General features: G+C 50.9%; 1 protein-coding gene across 10 annotated transcripts in view; it reads right to left on the reverse strand.

Moving 5' to 3' along the window:
• Nucleotides 1-14,611, reverse strand: part of Chd3 (chromodomain helicase DNA binding protein 3) — a 29,561-nt gene extending 14,950 nt beyond the window's left edge. For 5 of the 10 annotated variants that reach the window (XM_070001462.1, XM_070001458.1, XM_070001464.1 and 2 more), the window contains exons 1-16: nt 14,307-14,611; nt 9,562-9,674; nt 8,930-9,100; nt 8,595-8,719; nt 6,341-6,624; nt 6,012-6,142; nt 5,699-5,849; nt 5,339-5,532; nt 4,807-5,040; nt 4,432-4,635; nt 3,292-3,503; nt 2,437-2,568; nt 1,967-2,066; nt 1,414-1,605; nt 1,085-1,285; nt 586-723 (exon numbers count right to left, since the gene is read on the reverse strand). In XM_070001462.1, coding sequence (XP_069857563.1) covers nt 586-723; nt 1,085-1,285; nt 1,414-1,605; nt 1,967-2,066; nt 2,437-2,568; nt 3,292-3,503; nt 4,432-4,635; nt 4,807-5,040; nt 5,339-5,532; nt 5,699-5,849; nt 6,012-6,142; nt 6,341-6,624; nt 8,595-8,719; nt 8,930-9,100; nt 9,562-9,674; nt 14,307-14,580 — 2,856 coding nt within the window. In that variant the 5' untranslated portion in view covers nt 14,581-14,611. The remainder of the gene's footprint in view (nt 1-585; nt 724-1,084; nt 1,286-1,413; nt 1,606-1,966; nt 2,067-2,436; nt 2,569-3,291; nt 3,504-4,431; nt 4,636-4,806; nt 5,041-5,338; nt 5,533-5,698; nt 5,850-6,011; nt 6,143-6,340; nt 6,625-8,594; nt 8,720-8,929; nt 9,101-9,561; nt 9,675-14,306) is intronic. The other 5 variants (XM_070001460.1, XM_070001467.1, XM_070001461.1 and 2 more) reach the window with 3 other exon arrangements.
• Between the last annotated feature and the right edge of the window lie 319 nt (nt 14,612-14,930).

A 14,930-nucleotide genomic window follows, 5' to 3' on the forward strand; every position in this document is an offset into this window, starting at 1 on the left:
CCCTACCACTTGAACCACAGTGCCACTTTCAGCTTTTTCTACTTATGTGGGGCTGAGGAATCAAACCCAGGACCTCATGCATGCAAGGTAAGCACCCTATCCTCTACCACTAAGCCATCTTCCCAGCCCTGTTTGTTTTTGTTTTTTAATTTGTGTGTGTGTGTGTGTGTGTGTGTGTGTGTGTGTGTGTGTGTGTGTGTGTGTGTGTGTGTGTGTGTGTGTGTGTGTGTGTGTGTGTGTGTGTGTGTGCGCACGCACGCGCTAGTCCTGAGGCTTTAGCTCAGGGACTGGGTCTTGTCCTTCAGCTCTTTAGCTCAAGGCTAGCACCCTACCACTTGAGCCACAGCTCAACTTCTGGTGGGTTTTTTTTGTTGTTGTTCTTTTGTTTTGTGGTCAATCAAAGGTAAGAGTCTCTGCCCAAGATGGCTTCGAACCATGATCCTCAGATCTCAGCCTCCTGAGTAGCTAGCATTACAGATGTGAGCCACTGGTACCCAACTTGGGCTTTCAAGGGTTTGTTTTGTTAGGACAAGAGCAAGTGGTAGTCCACACTCCAATGTTCTCAAATGTGGGGATCTCACTCACCTTGGACTGGTTGTTCTTAAGTCGATGAGCTTCATCTACCACGAGACAGGCCCAGCGGATGGAGCCAAGTGCTGCCTGATCGATGGTGATCAGCTCATATGATGTTAGGAGAACGTGGAACTTCACTTGTGCCTCCCTCTGCCAACACAATCATATTGCTTGCTGGGCTGCCATCTGACATCCACACAATGACATCTCCGTCCCCCATTCTTCTCCAAGACATTCTGCCCTGACTATGACTACCTCAGGGAGTGAATTATTCTGTCCTCTAACTTCAACTCCAAGCACCAATTACTAACCATGCCCCAAACTTCCACCTGTCCAATAAACTGACAGTTCCATCATTCACATCCCTGAGAGAACTTGCTATGAAGTTCAGAGGCATGAGAACAGGTGAAGAATAGCAAAAAGAAAGGTGGCAAGGGAACAAGAGGAGCTGAGTTTCTCTTGGGTCAAAGAAATGACAGATCTGAGGGGAATATGAGGCAAAGGGGCTTACCTTCATCTTAAAAGCTTTCTTTCCACCTTTGATGGCATTATCTTCAAAGGAGAACTCGTTCTCGCGAATGATGGCCCTGCTGTCCTTGTCACCCGTGTATGTCACCACATAGAACTTGGGTGCCCACATTTGGAACTCCCGCTCCCAGTTAATGATGGTAGAGAGTGGAGCACTCACTAGGAAAGGACCTTTAGTATGGCCCTGGGAGGTAAGGTGGAAGGGCCATTAGTCCACTCTACTGTCTGTTATATACCTCCATCCCCCTTTCCCAGTCTATGCTAGGTCTCAGCCCAGCCACCGATCTCAGGGGCCTAGAATCCAATACATACCTCTTTATAGAGTGAGTAGAGGAAGACAATGGTTTGGATGGTCTTGCCCAGCCCCATTTCATCAGCCAAAATTGTGTCAGTGCCCTGGGCCCATGAGAAGCGTAGCCAATTCAGTCCTTCCAGCTGATACATGTGCAGCGTGCCTCCAGTGGCTGTGATAAACCGTGGCTGAGTCTCATATTTCACTGTAGGCTGTAACATCAAAAAGTCAGAAAGCTAAAGGGAACAGTTGAGGGATCCACAAGTCTTGATCTCCTCCTCCTTCCTCCTTGGTACTGCTATCAGTTGGATTACAATTTTTTCTACTTCTGAACTTAACAAAAGTTTCTTGTCTCTGGTCCCTCCCTCTCAGCACAGTAGGGAAGGGCTAGCTGTGAAAGAGTCATACTGGGAGGCTGTCTCTAATAGCTCTCTTACTCTTAGGCCCAAATCCCTAGCCTCCATGGGGCGCTAAGGTACGAACTATTCAGAGACTGCTGAAACCCTGGGAAGTTCTGTTGACAGCAGGGAAATCATCAATCACTATGGCTCCAGATGAAGAAAGAGGACTTACATCATTAGTAGGAGAAGTGGGAGGTCCATCACCTTGCAGCTCCTTCTTCTTCTTCTTGTATTTGCGAGGCTGGGCAGGGTCCTCCCCCATAATTAGTTCTCTGAGGAAAGAATGGGTCTAAATGAGGCCTACTCCTTAGGACCCCTTCCCACTTTTCTGAATCCATTCCAGATCTACCTCTACTGCCTATAACCTAGATTGTTTTCAAATTTTATTTCCCTCTGGCTTTTTACCTGCACCCTCTTGGGCTTTGAGAGCCAACTCTCCCTATGCTGAAGCATCTTCTTATTCATTTACTTAGACACATCTTTCTTCTACCCCTTATATTGTCCTTTTACCAACCTCACCCAAACAAATCAGCCCAGGATGCCACTGCCCTACTCAGCTTGTGTCTGTCCCTTTTGGTTGCTCAGTTTAGCTTTCCTACTCCAACTACAGACTCCCTCAATACATAACCTGGCTTCCCTCACCGATGTCTCCAGTAGTTTTGTTTCTGATCTTCATATTCAGGGATATTCATTTCATCTTCCTCCCATGTGGACTGGTCATAAGGCAAGTCCCTCCATTTCACCAGATAGTGGTAATTCCCTTTTTTATCCACACTGTGGGGCAGAAGACCAAGAAGAGAAGCAGTTTAGAAGGTTGAAGTATTATCAACCATTTTCAGGATGACACCTAAATATCAACTATCACATAACATCTCTGGAGAGCCCTCCAACCTCATTCACTCACCTAATCAGTCAGTCTCTACTATTAGTGCCTACTATTAGCCAGGCACTATGTTGAAGAGTGAAGGAAATGGACAACCCTATTTTGTCATGGAGGCCACACTGTATTGGGGAAGGCAGCAATGAAATATACTGCGCTTATATTAGGTAACAGTGAGTACTACAAAGAAATAAACACTTGAAATAATGGTCTGGATAATTATGTTTCTCATGTTTGCCTTTCATGCCCTAACTCCAGGCTCATGTGACATGTCCTACGCTACTGGAGAGTACAGGAGGCAAGGTCAAGTGAAGCAATGCTGCGTTTTCCTTCTGGTGTCCCTAGTCCCCCTTAGAAGAAGCAAGATCAAAGAAACTGGAGCTGCAGGAGGAGTCAGCAAGTTTCAATCAGTCATTTGGTTAAACATGGGGCCATCTTCACAGTAAAAGCAGTGTCATAGAAGTGGTACTGTGGCTCAGACTGGTAAAGCACTAGCCTTGAACAGAAAGAGCTCAGGGACAGTACCCAGACCCCAAGTATAAGCCCCACGACCAACAACAAAAAAAAGAGAACAGCATCATATCTAAGGTAGGGCTTCTCACAGACCAATCACTTACCTGTGGTTGATAATACGGTGGACTGTCATCCACTCTGGTTTGATGCCAAAACGGTAGTACTTCTCCTCCATTTCAGCATAGTGTGGATCTTTCACCTTGCGCTTGTCACTCTTCCCATCATCCTCACCAGAGCCATAGTCCAGGGGTGGGGGCTCATCCATGTCATTCTTTCGCTGGTAGTTTCGGTACATTACCAAGTGGAAGATTTCCAGCTGATGAGACACAGAGGAAAAATAGATCCAACATCCAGGAAAGATAGTTCCAACATCCAGAAAAGAACAACAAGTGGTCAGCAAGGAAAATGGGATGGGGAAAGAAAGCTATGAAAGAGAATGGGTGAGGCCAAATCAGGAGAACAAATAAAATAATAGAACAGTATCAGAAGACAGTGTATAGATGAAGCCATAAGGAGCAAAAGAAGCTGGAATAGAGCTATTAAGACTGAGAAGATTAATAAACCATGAGTCAGGAGCCAGTGGTTCATGCCTCGCTACTAGCTACTAGGGAGGCTGAGATTTGAGGATTCTGGTTCAAAGCCAGCCTTGACAGACAAATCTGTGAGATTGTTATCTCCAATTAACCACCAAAAAGCCAGAAGTGGAGGTGTGGCTCAAAGTAGAACACTAGCCTTGAGCAAAAGAGCTAAGGAACAATGCTCAGGCCCTGAGTTCAAGCCCCATGACTGACAGACAAAAAAAAAAAGGCTGTGTTATATCTAAAGGAACAAAACAAAGTAAAGAGAAAGAGAACTGGAGACCAAGAAAACCACATATGGAAAGCAAGGAAGGCATGAGGCCAGAGGCCCAAAATGAGGTAAAACAAAGGATGGAGGGGCTGGGAAGGTGGCTCAGTGGTAGAGTGCTTGCCTTGCATGCCTGAGGCTCTGGGTTCGATTCCTCAGCACCACATAAGCAAAAAAAAAAAAAAAAGCCAGAAGTGGCGCTGTGGCTCAAGGGGTAGAGCGCTAGCCTTGAGCTGAAGAGCTGAGGGACAGTGCCCAGCCCCAGAGTTCAGGCCCCACAACAGGACCCAAAAACAAACAAACAAACAAAAAAAACAAAGGATGGATATGGAAGCATGCAGAACAGAGAGTTAAGAAGTCAGAGTCCCAGGGGAGAAGAAAAGAAAGGGTCCTTATACCTGAAGTTCCTTGGCCCAGGAGCAGTGCCAGTAGGACAGCCCTACCCACTTGACAAAGAATTCTCGCTCTGATCTGCCTTGAAGAGGACGGGGAGGTGGAGCATCTGGATTCCCATCTGCCTGTTGGGGGGCTGGAACTGCCACAGGTGGCTCCCCCCACCGCCAATGCAGGATCTTCTGCACACGACCCTTCAGCACAGGACACTTCAGGATGATATATATGAGGAAAGAAAGAGGCAGAAAGAGTTCCTCATTAAGTAGGAGAACAAAGGTGCCACAAGAGGGAGTTGCGGGGGGAGGGGGGGGAAGAACTAGACATTTGGGGCTAGCAGATGGGGCCTAAGGGTAATACTGAGAAAAGGTATATCTACTCACTGTGCAGCGGGGACACAGCCATTCACCATTGGGGATATCGGGCAGGGGAGGGTTCAGACAGTGGATGTGGTAGGAGGAGATGCAAGCATCACAGCATAGGAGCTCCCCGCCATCCTTGCACACCCGGCAGTACTCCATATGGTCATCCTCTTCCTCTTTTTCCCCTTCTTCCTCTCCTTCCTCTTCATATTCTTCCTCCTCCTCCTTGGCCTCCCATTGCACTCCTTCCTTCTCCTGGGAGGCCAAGGACAGACACAGAGACAGATGGAAGAAAGGAGATAAGGAGCGAGACTGGAAGATAGAGGCAAAGACAGGACGCCTGAATCCTAGAAATGCAGAGAAGACTGACAGAAAAAAGGAACACCCCAATTTACAGAAATATTAACTATAGGAGCAAAAGGATGGGGGATAGGGCCCAAATAGCATGCTAGGCCTTAAGTCATCTGATGCCCAGGCATCAGAAGGAGGAAGAGGATAACTGAAATCAAGAAGGAAAGAAATGGGAGAGTCCCTGAGAACACCAGGTACTCACACAGTGGGGGCAGCTCCATTTTCCCTCAGGAGCCCGGTCAAGCTCTGGATCAAGGCAGACGAGGTGGTAGGCACGAGGGCAGGTGTCACACAGAATAATTTCCCCACCCTGCTGGCACACCTCACAGTAATCCTGGTGATCGGTCTCGTAGCCATCAACCTCCTCCTCCCCGGCCACTGTAGGACATCCCAGGACTGTCATATACCCCAGTGAAGGCAAAAGAACAGAGAGAACAAGAGAGAGAGAGAAGGATTCAAGGAGAGAGGCAAGAGGAGAGATAAGGGTTGAATAGAGAAGTCAAACTTGGTAATAAGAAAGATAGCAAAGGAAGGCAGACTAACAGGCTCACACACAGCTTACCCTTCTTCTTCTTCCTTCCCGGTCGGCCTCTCTTTAGTTTCTTGGCACGAACAGGGCCCTCAGGCCGGCCTGAGGCACTGTGGACACTGCCACTGTCCAGGTCTGACTCCTCAGCCTCTGGTTCAGGACCCTCATCACTCTGAAAAACATACTGCCCATAGCCCATTGTTGTCAGTGAGGCATACTTGCTTCTACTCCCCTCCCTGGGCCTTGGGCTTCCTGTTCCAGTTTCCCTCATTGCCCTGACTCCATTGCCCTGGGCTCCAACCCTTGACACCTAGGTAAGTTTAGCAAATAGGGAAGAACAACTCACCGAGCCTCCCTTCTTCCTCTTGCCACCCAGCAGACCTAGTTTGATTTTGAGCGGTGCCATCTTCTTGCCCCTAAGCTTCTTACGTCCATCGGGTACTCGGGGGCTCTTACTACGCCTCTTATGGCCTGGACCTGAATGACGATGGGAATGAAGAGAGACAAACCAGAGGCTGTGACTCAGGGACCCCTAGACCTCTTTCTAACAAAATGTTTCTCCTCCAGAAATCTCAACTTGGGCAGGCAAAGGTACTAACTACAGTGATACTATAATTCTAAGACGTACAGCTTAGCGGGTTAGGAGACAGTAGCTGGAAAAAGGGAGTTTCTTACCTTTGCCCTCTTTGGTTTTGGCTCTTCGGATAGGTGGGGGCTGTATATCAACAGTGGGGGGTGGTGGGAGGGTAGGGGGTCCGGAAGGTGCTATGGGGGTGGCTGAGGAGACAGCAGCTGACACCTGTTCAGCTACAGCTGCGGCTGCTGCTGCTGCCGCCGCTGCCACAGCAGCTGCTGAACCCTTGAAGGGGTTGTTGGCGCTGAACTCTCTCCATTTGGCTCCAAGGATGGTCATCATTTTAGACATTGGGATCTTAGGATTCTTCTTAGCAATTAGGGGCCTGTAAATACAGAAGTAGAAAACTCAGACCTTTTACAAATGGTTTGGAAGTACTGCCATCTCTTCTTATCAATTAAGTCTATGTATATGCTAGGATTCCTGGGTGGTAAGAATGTGTCCTATTAACAAAAATATCAAGCCGGGCCCTGGTGGCTCACCCCTGTAATCCTAGCTACTAAGGAGGCTGAGATCTGAGGATCATGATTCAAAGCCAGCCCCAGCAGAAAAGTCCCCGAGACTCTTCTCTCCAATAAACCACCAGAAAACTGGAAGTAGTACTGTGGCTCAAGTAGCAGAGTGCTAGCCTTGAGCTGACGAGCTCAGGGACAGTGCCCAGGCCCAGAGTTCAAGCCCCACAACTGACAAAAAAAAAAAAAAGAAAGAAAAATATCAAAACATCAGGTGCTGGGAGTTCATGACTGTAATTCTAGTAACTCAAAAGGCTAAGATCTGAGAATCTAGTGCAAAGCCAGCCAGTGTAGCAAAGTCCACGAAACACTAATCTCCAATTAATCACTAAAAAAAGCTGGAAGTGGTAGTATTAGCCCTGAGAGAAACAAAACAAAACAACTTAGGGGCAATGCCTAGGTCCTGAGTTCAAGCCCAGGACTGGCACCTCCTCCACCCTACACACACACACACACACACACACACACACACACACACACAAAGAAAAATATCATTGTAATAAGTACGTATGTTTAAAAAAGGGAAAAAGTTTAAAAAGGATAAAACAAAAACAATAGCATCAACATAAGTGCTATAAAGTAACTACTTTTCAGTTCATTAACCACTATCTACAGTACATCTTATCTCATCCTCATAGTAGCACTCTTGTTTCGATTCTTCACTTTTTACTAAATTTCATGGGACATGAAGGAAGGTCCCCATGGCATAGGGCCTAAAAGAGATAGGCTGCAATGTTCTCCTCTGGAGTGGAGTATTAAGCTCTTGCAAGGATATGTGTGACCCTCAATGCTGAGAAAAGCACCATCTTTAGCAGTGAAGTAGGTGAAACATTACAAAGGACAGCTACCAGCTAATACTCTCTTGGGGCAAGGTCCCAACTGTAGTACACTTTAATTCATTATCCCACTAAATTCATAGACCTCTATAAGGTATATACTATTATTCCTATTTTAAAAAGTAAGAAAACTATTCATTTAAAGAAATTAAATAACTTGCCCAAGAGGAAACTGGGGCTTGAACCTTAGCACTTCAGGGCACTACTATGTGAAATGCTTCCTCCCCAAAAGACATCTTCACTGTTTTCTACCTTGTGAGCCAATGTAGCTCAGGTCCCATCATCAATAAAACATGCTCTGTTGTTACTGGGACCTAAGGAATGGATAGACACAGGGTATGATGGTTCACACCTGGAATCCCAGCTACTCAGGAAGCATAGGTAGAAAGATCATGGTCTGAGGTCAGCCCAGGAAAAGCTCAAGACCCTATCTAAAAACAATAACTAAAGCAAAAACAGGGCTCAAGTGGTACGTAACTGCACAGCTAGCTTGAGGCCCTGAGTTCCAATCCCAGTATCAAAAAAATAAGGAATTATGGTTGATAAAAGCAATGGAAATTCTAGAACACTGATGGTATCTTCCAGGTCTAGTCTAGAAAGGCCATGAAGGGAAAACAGAACTGGAACTATCAGAGCATGGGCTCATTATATTCTGTCCTCACTATGTTGTGTTGCTAACAGAGTTCTCTAACACAGCCCTGGCATCATGACCTTAGCCCCACTACTCTCTCAAATGAGGAGTTCTCAGTGAAGGACTCTTAACTTGGGACCCTCAGATCCGAAGAAATCCAACAATATCTTGAGATTACATGTGCAATTTCATGTGTATGAGATTTCATGCTATGAGATTTTCTAGTTTCTTAGCTTTCATCCGAGTCCAGAAAGGGTCGAGGCTCTCCCTGCTAAAATTAAGTACCTGTTGTAGAGAGTTCCCAGTCCCATCATACCTCATGAATTGGCTGAAAGCTTTGTAGTTGGTAAGTGTGTGGTAATCCTCCTCAGAGAACACATGCTCCACGTCCTCCAAGCCCCACGTCAGAAGCAGAGTTGCTGATGACTTCTGTTCTACCTGCTGTGTATATGTGGAAGAGGGAATTCAGTGAAGTAGGTGCTCCTGGGGGTTCCCACATCTGCCATAATATACACCTACCCACCAATTTCTCGCTCCCTTCTTACATACAATCTCTACCCCTTGCCAATGACAGGCTCAGTGGCTTCCTTCCCTCTGATACCTGCCTATTGTGTGGATTCCTCACCTTAGAGTTCCCCTAAGTCTACTCACCTTTTGACCCCCATCTGCCTCCCCCTTTTTCCTTCGCTTTGTTTTCTTCTCCTTTTTTTCCCGGTGCTTCCGTCTCCGTTTCCGACCTGGTCCAGTTCCATATTCACTGCCCCCACTCTCTGACTTCTCCCGGTATTCATCTCGCTCTGAGCCAAACTCCTCCTCACTGTCCTAAGGAAGAGAAATAAGTAAGAATAACGTTTATCCACTCTTTCCATGTGCCAGAAGCTGTTCTTAACATACTGTATTTTATCTCTTTCTACCTTCACAACAAGCTCATCAGCTAGTAACTGATCTATGCTCATCTACAGAAGAGGAAACTGAGGCTAAACAAAGCTAAGCAACTTGTTCAGGAAAACATCTGGGCTATGAATTCATGTATTTATTATCCAAGCTTGTAATGCTTCTGTCAGACGCTAGGACAAGTCACATTGACAACGAGGCTCCCTATATTAGGCTATAGGGAGTGAGGTCCTGATTCATGAAATATAGGGCATAGGGCAATACAGGGAGAGTGTGTCAAGCCTCCCTGACTTTAGGACATTCCTCTACCCGGCAGGACGGGAGAAAATGTAGGTCTCTGGAAAAGTGTCTCCTGAACCTTCCCACAGTTAGGACTTCTTGATACTTACAAGCTTCTTGCGTTTCCGGGGTTTGCCTGGTTTATTCTCCTTCTGCTTCTTGGGTCCTCGCTTTCTCTTCTTCACACCCAATCCGGAAGGCAGCAGTCGAATGTCATCCTTATCTTTGGAGCAAAGAGCACCAGAATAACCTAAGCCTCTAGGTTCCCAGTCTCAGAGGCCCCTCAATCACTCCCCCCCTACCACCTCAGTCCCACTCTCTAGGAACTGGGCATTAAGTCCTCCAAATGTTGCTGTTCTTCACTGCATAAAAACAGTGTTTCGAGTACTCTGGGATGCTTTGGTTCTGAATGAGAGGTCAGGGGTCAGAAGAGAAGAGCAGCCAAACCACTCCCTACTCTCCCCTTCTACTAACAAGGGACCAGGCTCTAGGCCATGGGCTCTGACTGTGGCAGGTCCTTTCAGTCGCCGCCAGGGCTCCTCCTGCCTTCCCCCTTACTTTGCCAGCTGGCAGCCTGCCTAGGATCTGGGGAAGCCATGCCCAGCTGCTGGCCTGGCCTGACCCAGCACTTGGAGTGGGGAGACACAAGCTGGCAGCTTCCTAAGCCAGATGCTGAGAAGGGAGAGCCAAAGGTGGACACCTGGGTTCTCACACTAACACCCTGGGGCCTTGACATCCTTTTTTGCCAAGAGGGAAGCCTCTATTTACATTTCCTCAGATAATTACTAGCATCTCCTCACTCCAACACCGTACTGGAGAAAAGAAATCCTCAGCCAGTCATTTTCACTTCTTATCCATAGGATTAGTGTCTGCTCCCATCACATCTTAATCTGCTAGAAGGAAGTCTCCACAATTGCCTAAATGGTTCTCTTCATCCTTGAAAGTAACCTGGAATCTGCTCCAAATCTATTCCTATATTCCTGTTTCCTCTGAGAACTCTGGGGTCATACTCTCCATGTCTGGGTCTCACCCTACATCTGCTTGTTTTGTCCCAGACATCCCAACCCAGGTATACACATACATACATACATACATATGTATATATCAGATAGATGCATACATATATATGTATATATATCAGATATATAGATATAGATACGCAGCACAGGCGATCCAAAACAAAATAAGAGATAGGCATAGACACACCCAGCATGTGCATTGTCAAACTCACATACACATACACTCAAAACAGAAAATCCAAAGCCTGGACTGGTCCATACTTGCAGCACAGCCAGATCCCTGGCTTTCTCCCCAGACAGCTCTGTCAGAAGGCCCACAGTAGATTTCCCTTGATGACCCCCCAACAACATTCTCCCTAACCCCTGCCAGTCTGTTGTGGCTTGAGGGCCAGAGCTACTTCTCATAGAGGAAGAAAGACACCATGCCAACAGACTAATGCCACACTGACATAGAGCCCTGGTTCTCCCGCCCCCTCTCCCCCCCCCCCCCCAGCACTAAACTAACCAGCTAGACCTGTCTTGTTCAAGCAGAGGCAGCTGTAGCAATAGGGAAAGCATGGACTTGACCCAGCCCCTTGCTCTAGGACATACAATCCTACTTCCCTCAACAGCCAAGGGAAAATTAGCCACAATTAACACCTCAGGTCTAGGTTTCCTCAAACTCTGGACACATCTTTCCTTTTATGCTATCTTTTCTCCTAACTCCAGCATCCTGTGTGCCCGTGGGCAGGAAGACACTCTTAAGTGCGCTATGGAGTGGAGGGGGGCTGCCTAGCCAAAGCCAGGTGTAAAAACTGAGTAGAGGCTGTAATAATAGTCAGTTAGATGCCATGCCCAACAGCGGGCTCCAAGGCCCCACATAACCCCAGGGACTTGGGTTAACACGAACATGGAAATGAGGAGGATGCGGGGGCAGTGGCAAGGGCAGGCCAACTCGCTCAGGATGAGGGAAGTGGCTTGGGTCACCCCCAGCTGGGAGTAGGGGCCACAGAGCCGGTGAACTCCACTCCCCCGCCCTACAGGAGGTTCTCGAACTTGGGCTGACGTCGGCGACTGGCAAAGGCAAAGGCAAATGGCGAGGAAAGGCAAGGAAGGGTAATAAAGCAAATCTAAGTCCCAACCTCTGTCTCAGCAGCCACTCAATGCTGGCCTGGAGCCCAGACTCTACCACAACCCGGCTCAGATCTCAGGAAGGCGGGGAGGGCGAGGGCGGAGCCTGGCAGCCCGGCTGGCGGGAGGAGCCTGCGAGAGAGCCTCGCCTCCGGCCCGCCCCTCTCTCCTTCTAATCTCACCATCAATCTCTCACACATATATTTATTTTTTCTCAAATTCCCCTCCCTCCCCCACAACGAACCTCCATAATAGGTCTGCTGCACATGCGTACTACACGCAGGGGGTGGGTTTGTATTTTCAGACCTTTTGCAAAGAAACTACCAGAATTTTCCGCACCACCCACAATCATTCCCCACCCCCAACGCCAAGGAATCGCATCTATATATTATGTTATATTATTTCTCTAGACTTGCCAGAAGGGGGAGGGAGAAGAAATGAGGGTTCTTTTTTTTTTTTTTTTGGCTTCCTGCTCCCTTCCCCCACCAACACGAGTGCTATTATTTTAAACGTTTAACAATGTAAGAGACTGGAGCGAGGGGGAAGGGATAAAACTGGTTTTCGGTAAGAATGTAAAACAAAATGGTGAGATTCAAAGCAGTCGGCCTGAAAAACAATGGAACGCTCGCTCTCATATGTATAATTCATATTCTACCAAAGGAAGAGGGAGGGCAGGCTGCCCAGACCTCCCCAGAGGCAGAGAAGGCTTATTTGCCCCACACTTAGGTAAGACAGAGCTAATGAGCAGGCTAAAAATATTTTCCCCAAGTTTTACCTCAGAAAGTCATCTGAGGGGGTGTATCTGGGTCACTTATTTGACTTGGAGGGCTGAAAGGGAGAGAACATTGACTAGGAAGGAGGAGGTGGGGTTTCATTTCAAATATAAAAATGTAAAAGCAGCTGACTTACCCTCGATTCCGAAAGCGAAGAGGGAAAGGGGGGAGGGAGGGAGTAGGACACAAAAGACCCACCTCAACCTTTCAGGCTACAGCCTTCCGCAACCACCCGAACCCCCAGACTCCAACTTGGCAATACAGATGGGGAGCACTGCCAGGATCGATCCCCACCTCCCCTTGCCAACCCCTTTCCCTCTTGATAGCACCTTGCTGCAGACAGCCCTCTCTTCTCCCTACCAGTCTTCCTTCCTCTCCCCCCCCCCCCCCAGACATGCGACTGTCAGACGGGTAACTTTTTCCAAAACTTTTCCCCTTTTCAGACAAGCCCGGGGGGGAACCCAGTCTCCACGGAACATATTACTCTCCCAGGGGGAACCCCCCCCACCTGCCTCCCAGCTACCCTCTCCTCAAAGGTTGTGTCAACTAGACAGGAACATGTGCCACCGAAGCCACAGGGATCAATATGACAGTTTTACAAAGAGCCCGGCGGTAGGCAGTTTGAAGTTCGGTGCATTGGGTCTGTTTGGCAGCCAGAGGCCTGGGGGTGTGGATGTCCCCACCTAGGAGATGCGGATCCTCCCCCCCCCCTATCTAAAGAATGAGGTCCCTCCATCGGGCTCGTGGAGGGGAGGGCGCTGCTGGGCGCCCCCCCCCCGTGCGGCCCAGGGTGCAGGGTGACTGGTCATCCTGCGGGAGGGCGCCCAGTGTTGGCCAAGCTGCCAAGCAGCTGGGTGGGCAGCTTCCCCCACCACCACCACCACGGTGTGGTCAGGGTGTGTGTGGTTTCAGCAAGTGAGTGACAGTGAATGGCAGCCACGTGAGAGTCACAGCTGGGCAGTTGGGCCACCCCAGTCTGACGGGGTCACGAAGGGGGAGGGGGCCGCACTTGACACAAAAGAGCCCGGAGCACCGGAGAGATGAAGGGGGCGGATCAGGGGGGCATTTCGCTTCCCTGACAGGCTCCTCTGCCCCCCCCCCTCCTCCTACCCCTTCCCGGTCTGAAGTGACTCGCGATCCCCACCGCCAGCTGGGGGGTGTGGGAGGTCGGTTCAAGTCTTACTCCAGGAAGTGGTCTGTGCGGAGTGTGGTCGCCACCTGCCCCCCCCCACCCCCGGTCATCAGCCGCCCACAAACATCGACGCCACCCCCCGCCCCCGAGTTGGCGGGCACCTCACAGGTGGCGGGTAGGGGGGTCCCACAGACCCCGTCCCCCCTCGGCCAAGTCCAGAGCGAAGGGTGTCAGGGCCGCGCGGCGGGAGACACACACCGAAACCCCGCTCTGCCTCCGAGTGACCCCCGCCGGGCCCGGAGCCCCGGGGGCGCTGCGCGGCCGCCCCTCCCCCCGCCCCTCCCCCACGCCGCCGTCCGGTCTCCAGGGTCTCCGCGGTCCCTCGCGCGGCCAGGGAGGGGGCCCCGGCTTCGCCGCGGCCGTTTCCTGCCTACCCCCTCCCCGCCGAGGGTAAAAAAAAAAAAAAAAAAAATCTCCTCCTCCTCCTCCTCCACCGAAAGCCGCGACCCAGCGGCCCGGCCGGCGCGCGCAGCTCGCGCCCAGCGCTCGGCGGTCCGGGCGGCAGCGGCGGCGGCGGCGGCGGCGGCGGCGGCGGCGGGGGAGGGGGGCGGCGGGGGAGGGGAGGAGGCCTGGCCCCGCGGTCGCCGCCGCCGCCACCGCCACCGCCCGCCCGCCCGGACCGCCCGGACCGCCGAGCGCTGGGCGCCGGCCCGAGACGGCGGCGCCCGGGACTCGCCCGGGCTCGGCCGCGCGGTGGGTGCCCGGCGCCGCGCGCCCTCGGCCCCCGGGCGGGCCGCGGGGGAGTCGGGGAGGACGCTTACCTGGCGGCGGGGGCGGCGGCGGCGGCGGCGGCGGGGGCGGCGGCGGCGGCGGCGGCGGGAAGAGGTGGCAGCCGGGGGGGCTGTGGCGGTCGCGGCCCCGGTCGTGGCCCGGCCCGCGCCCGAGTACTCCCTCGTCGTCGTCCTCCTCATCGTCCTCGTCGGCCGCCTCCACCTCCTCCTCCTCTTCGTCGCCCTCTTCTTCCTCCTCTTCTTCCTCCTCCGACACCACCATCTCCTCCTCCTCCTCCTCCTCGTCCCTCAGAGGGGAAGCCATCCTGTGGCTCTGGCCCCCCCACCACCCCCCCACCCACCGCCCGCCCGCCCGCCTCCCCCACCGCTACCACCACCACCTCCTCCTCCTCCTCCTCCTCCTCCTCCTCCTCCTCCTCCTCCTCCTCGGCGGCGGCGTCCTCCTCCTTACCGCCTCCCCCAGCCCCCCAAGCCCCCGGGCCACCCCCCTCCAGAACCCCCACCCTCAGGGCCGGCGTCTGAGGAGGGGGGCTGAACCACCCCCAAAAAATGTTCTTGGAAAATTTTTGAGACTTTTTTTTCCCCTTCCCTTCCCCCCCCCACTTTCCTCCCAAGAGAACAAGAAGGGGGAATTATTATTTTTTTAAATTATAT

This window comes from Dipodomys merriami, unplaced genomic scaffold (genome assembly GCF_024711535.1).
Source record: "Dipodomys merriami isolate MVZ:Mamm:240054 unplaced genomic scaffold, mDipMer1.0.p SCAF_59, whole genome shotgun sequence".
NCBI lineage: Eukaryota > Metazoa > Chordata > Mammalia > Rodentia > Heteromyidae > Dipodomys > Dipodomys merriami.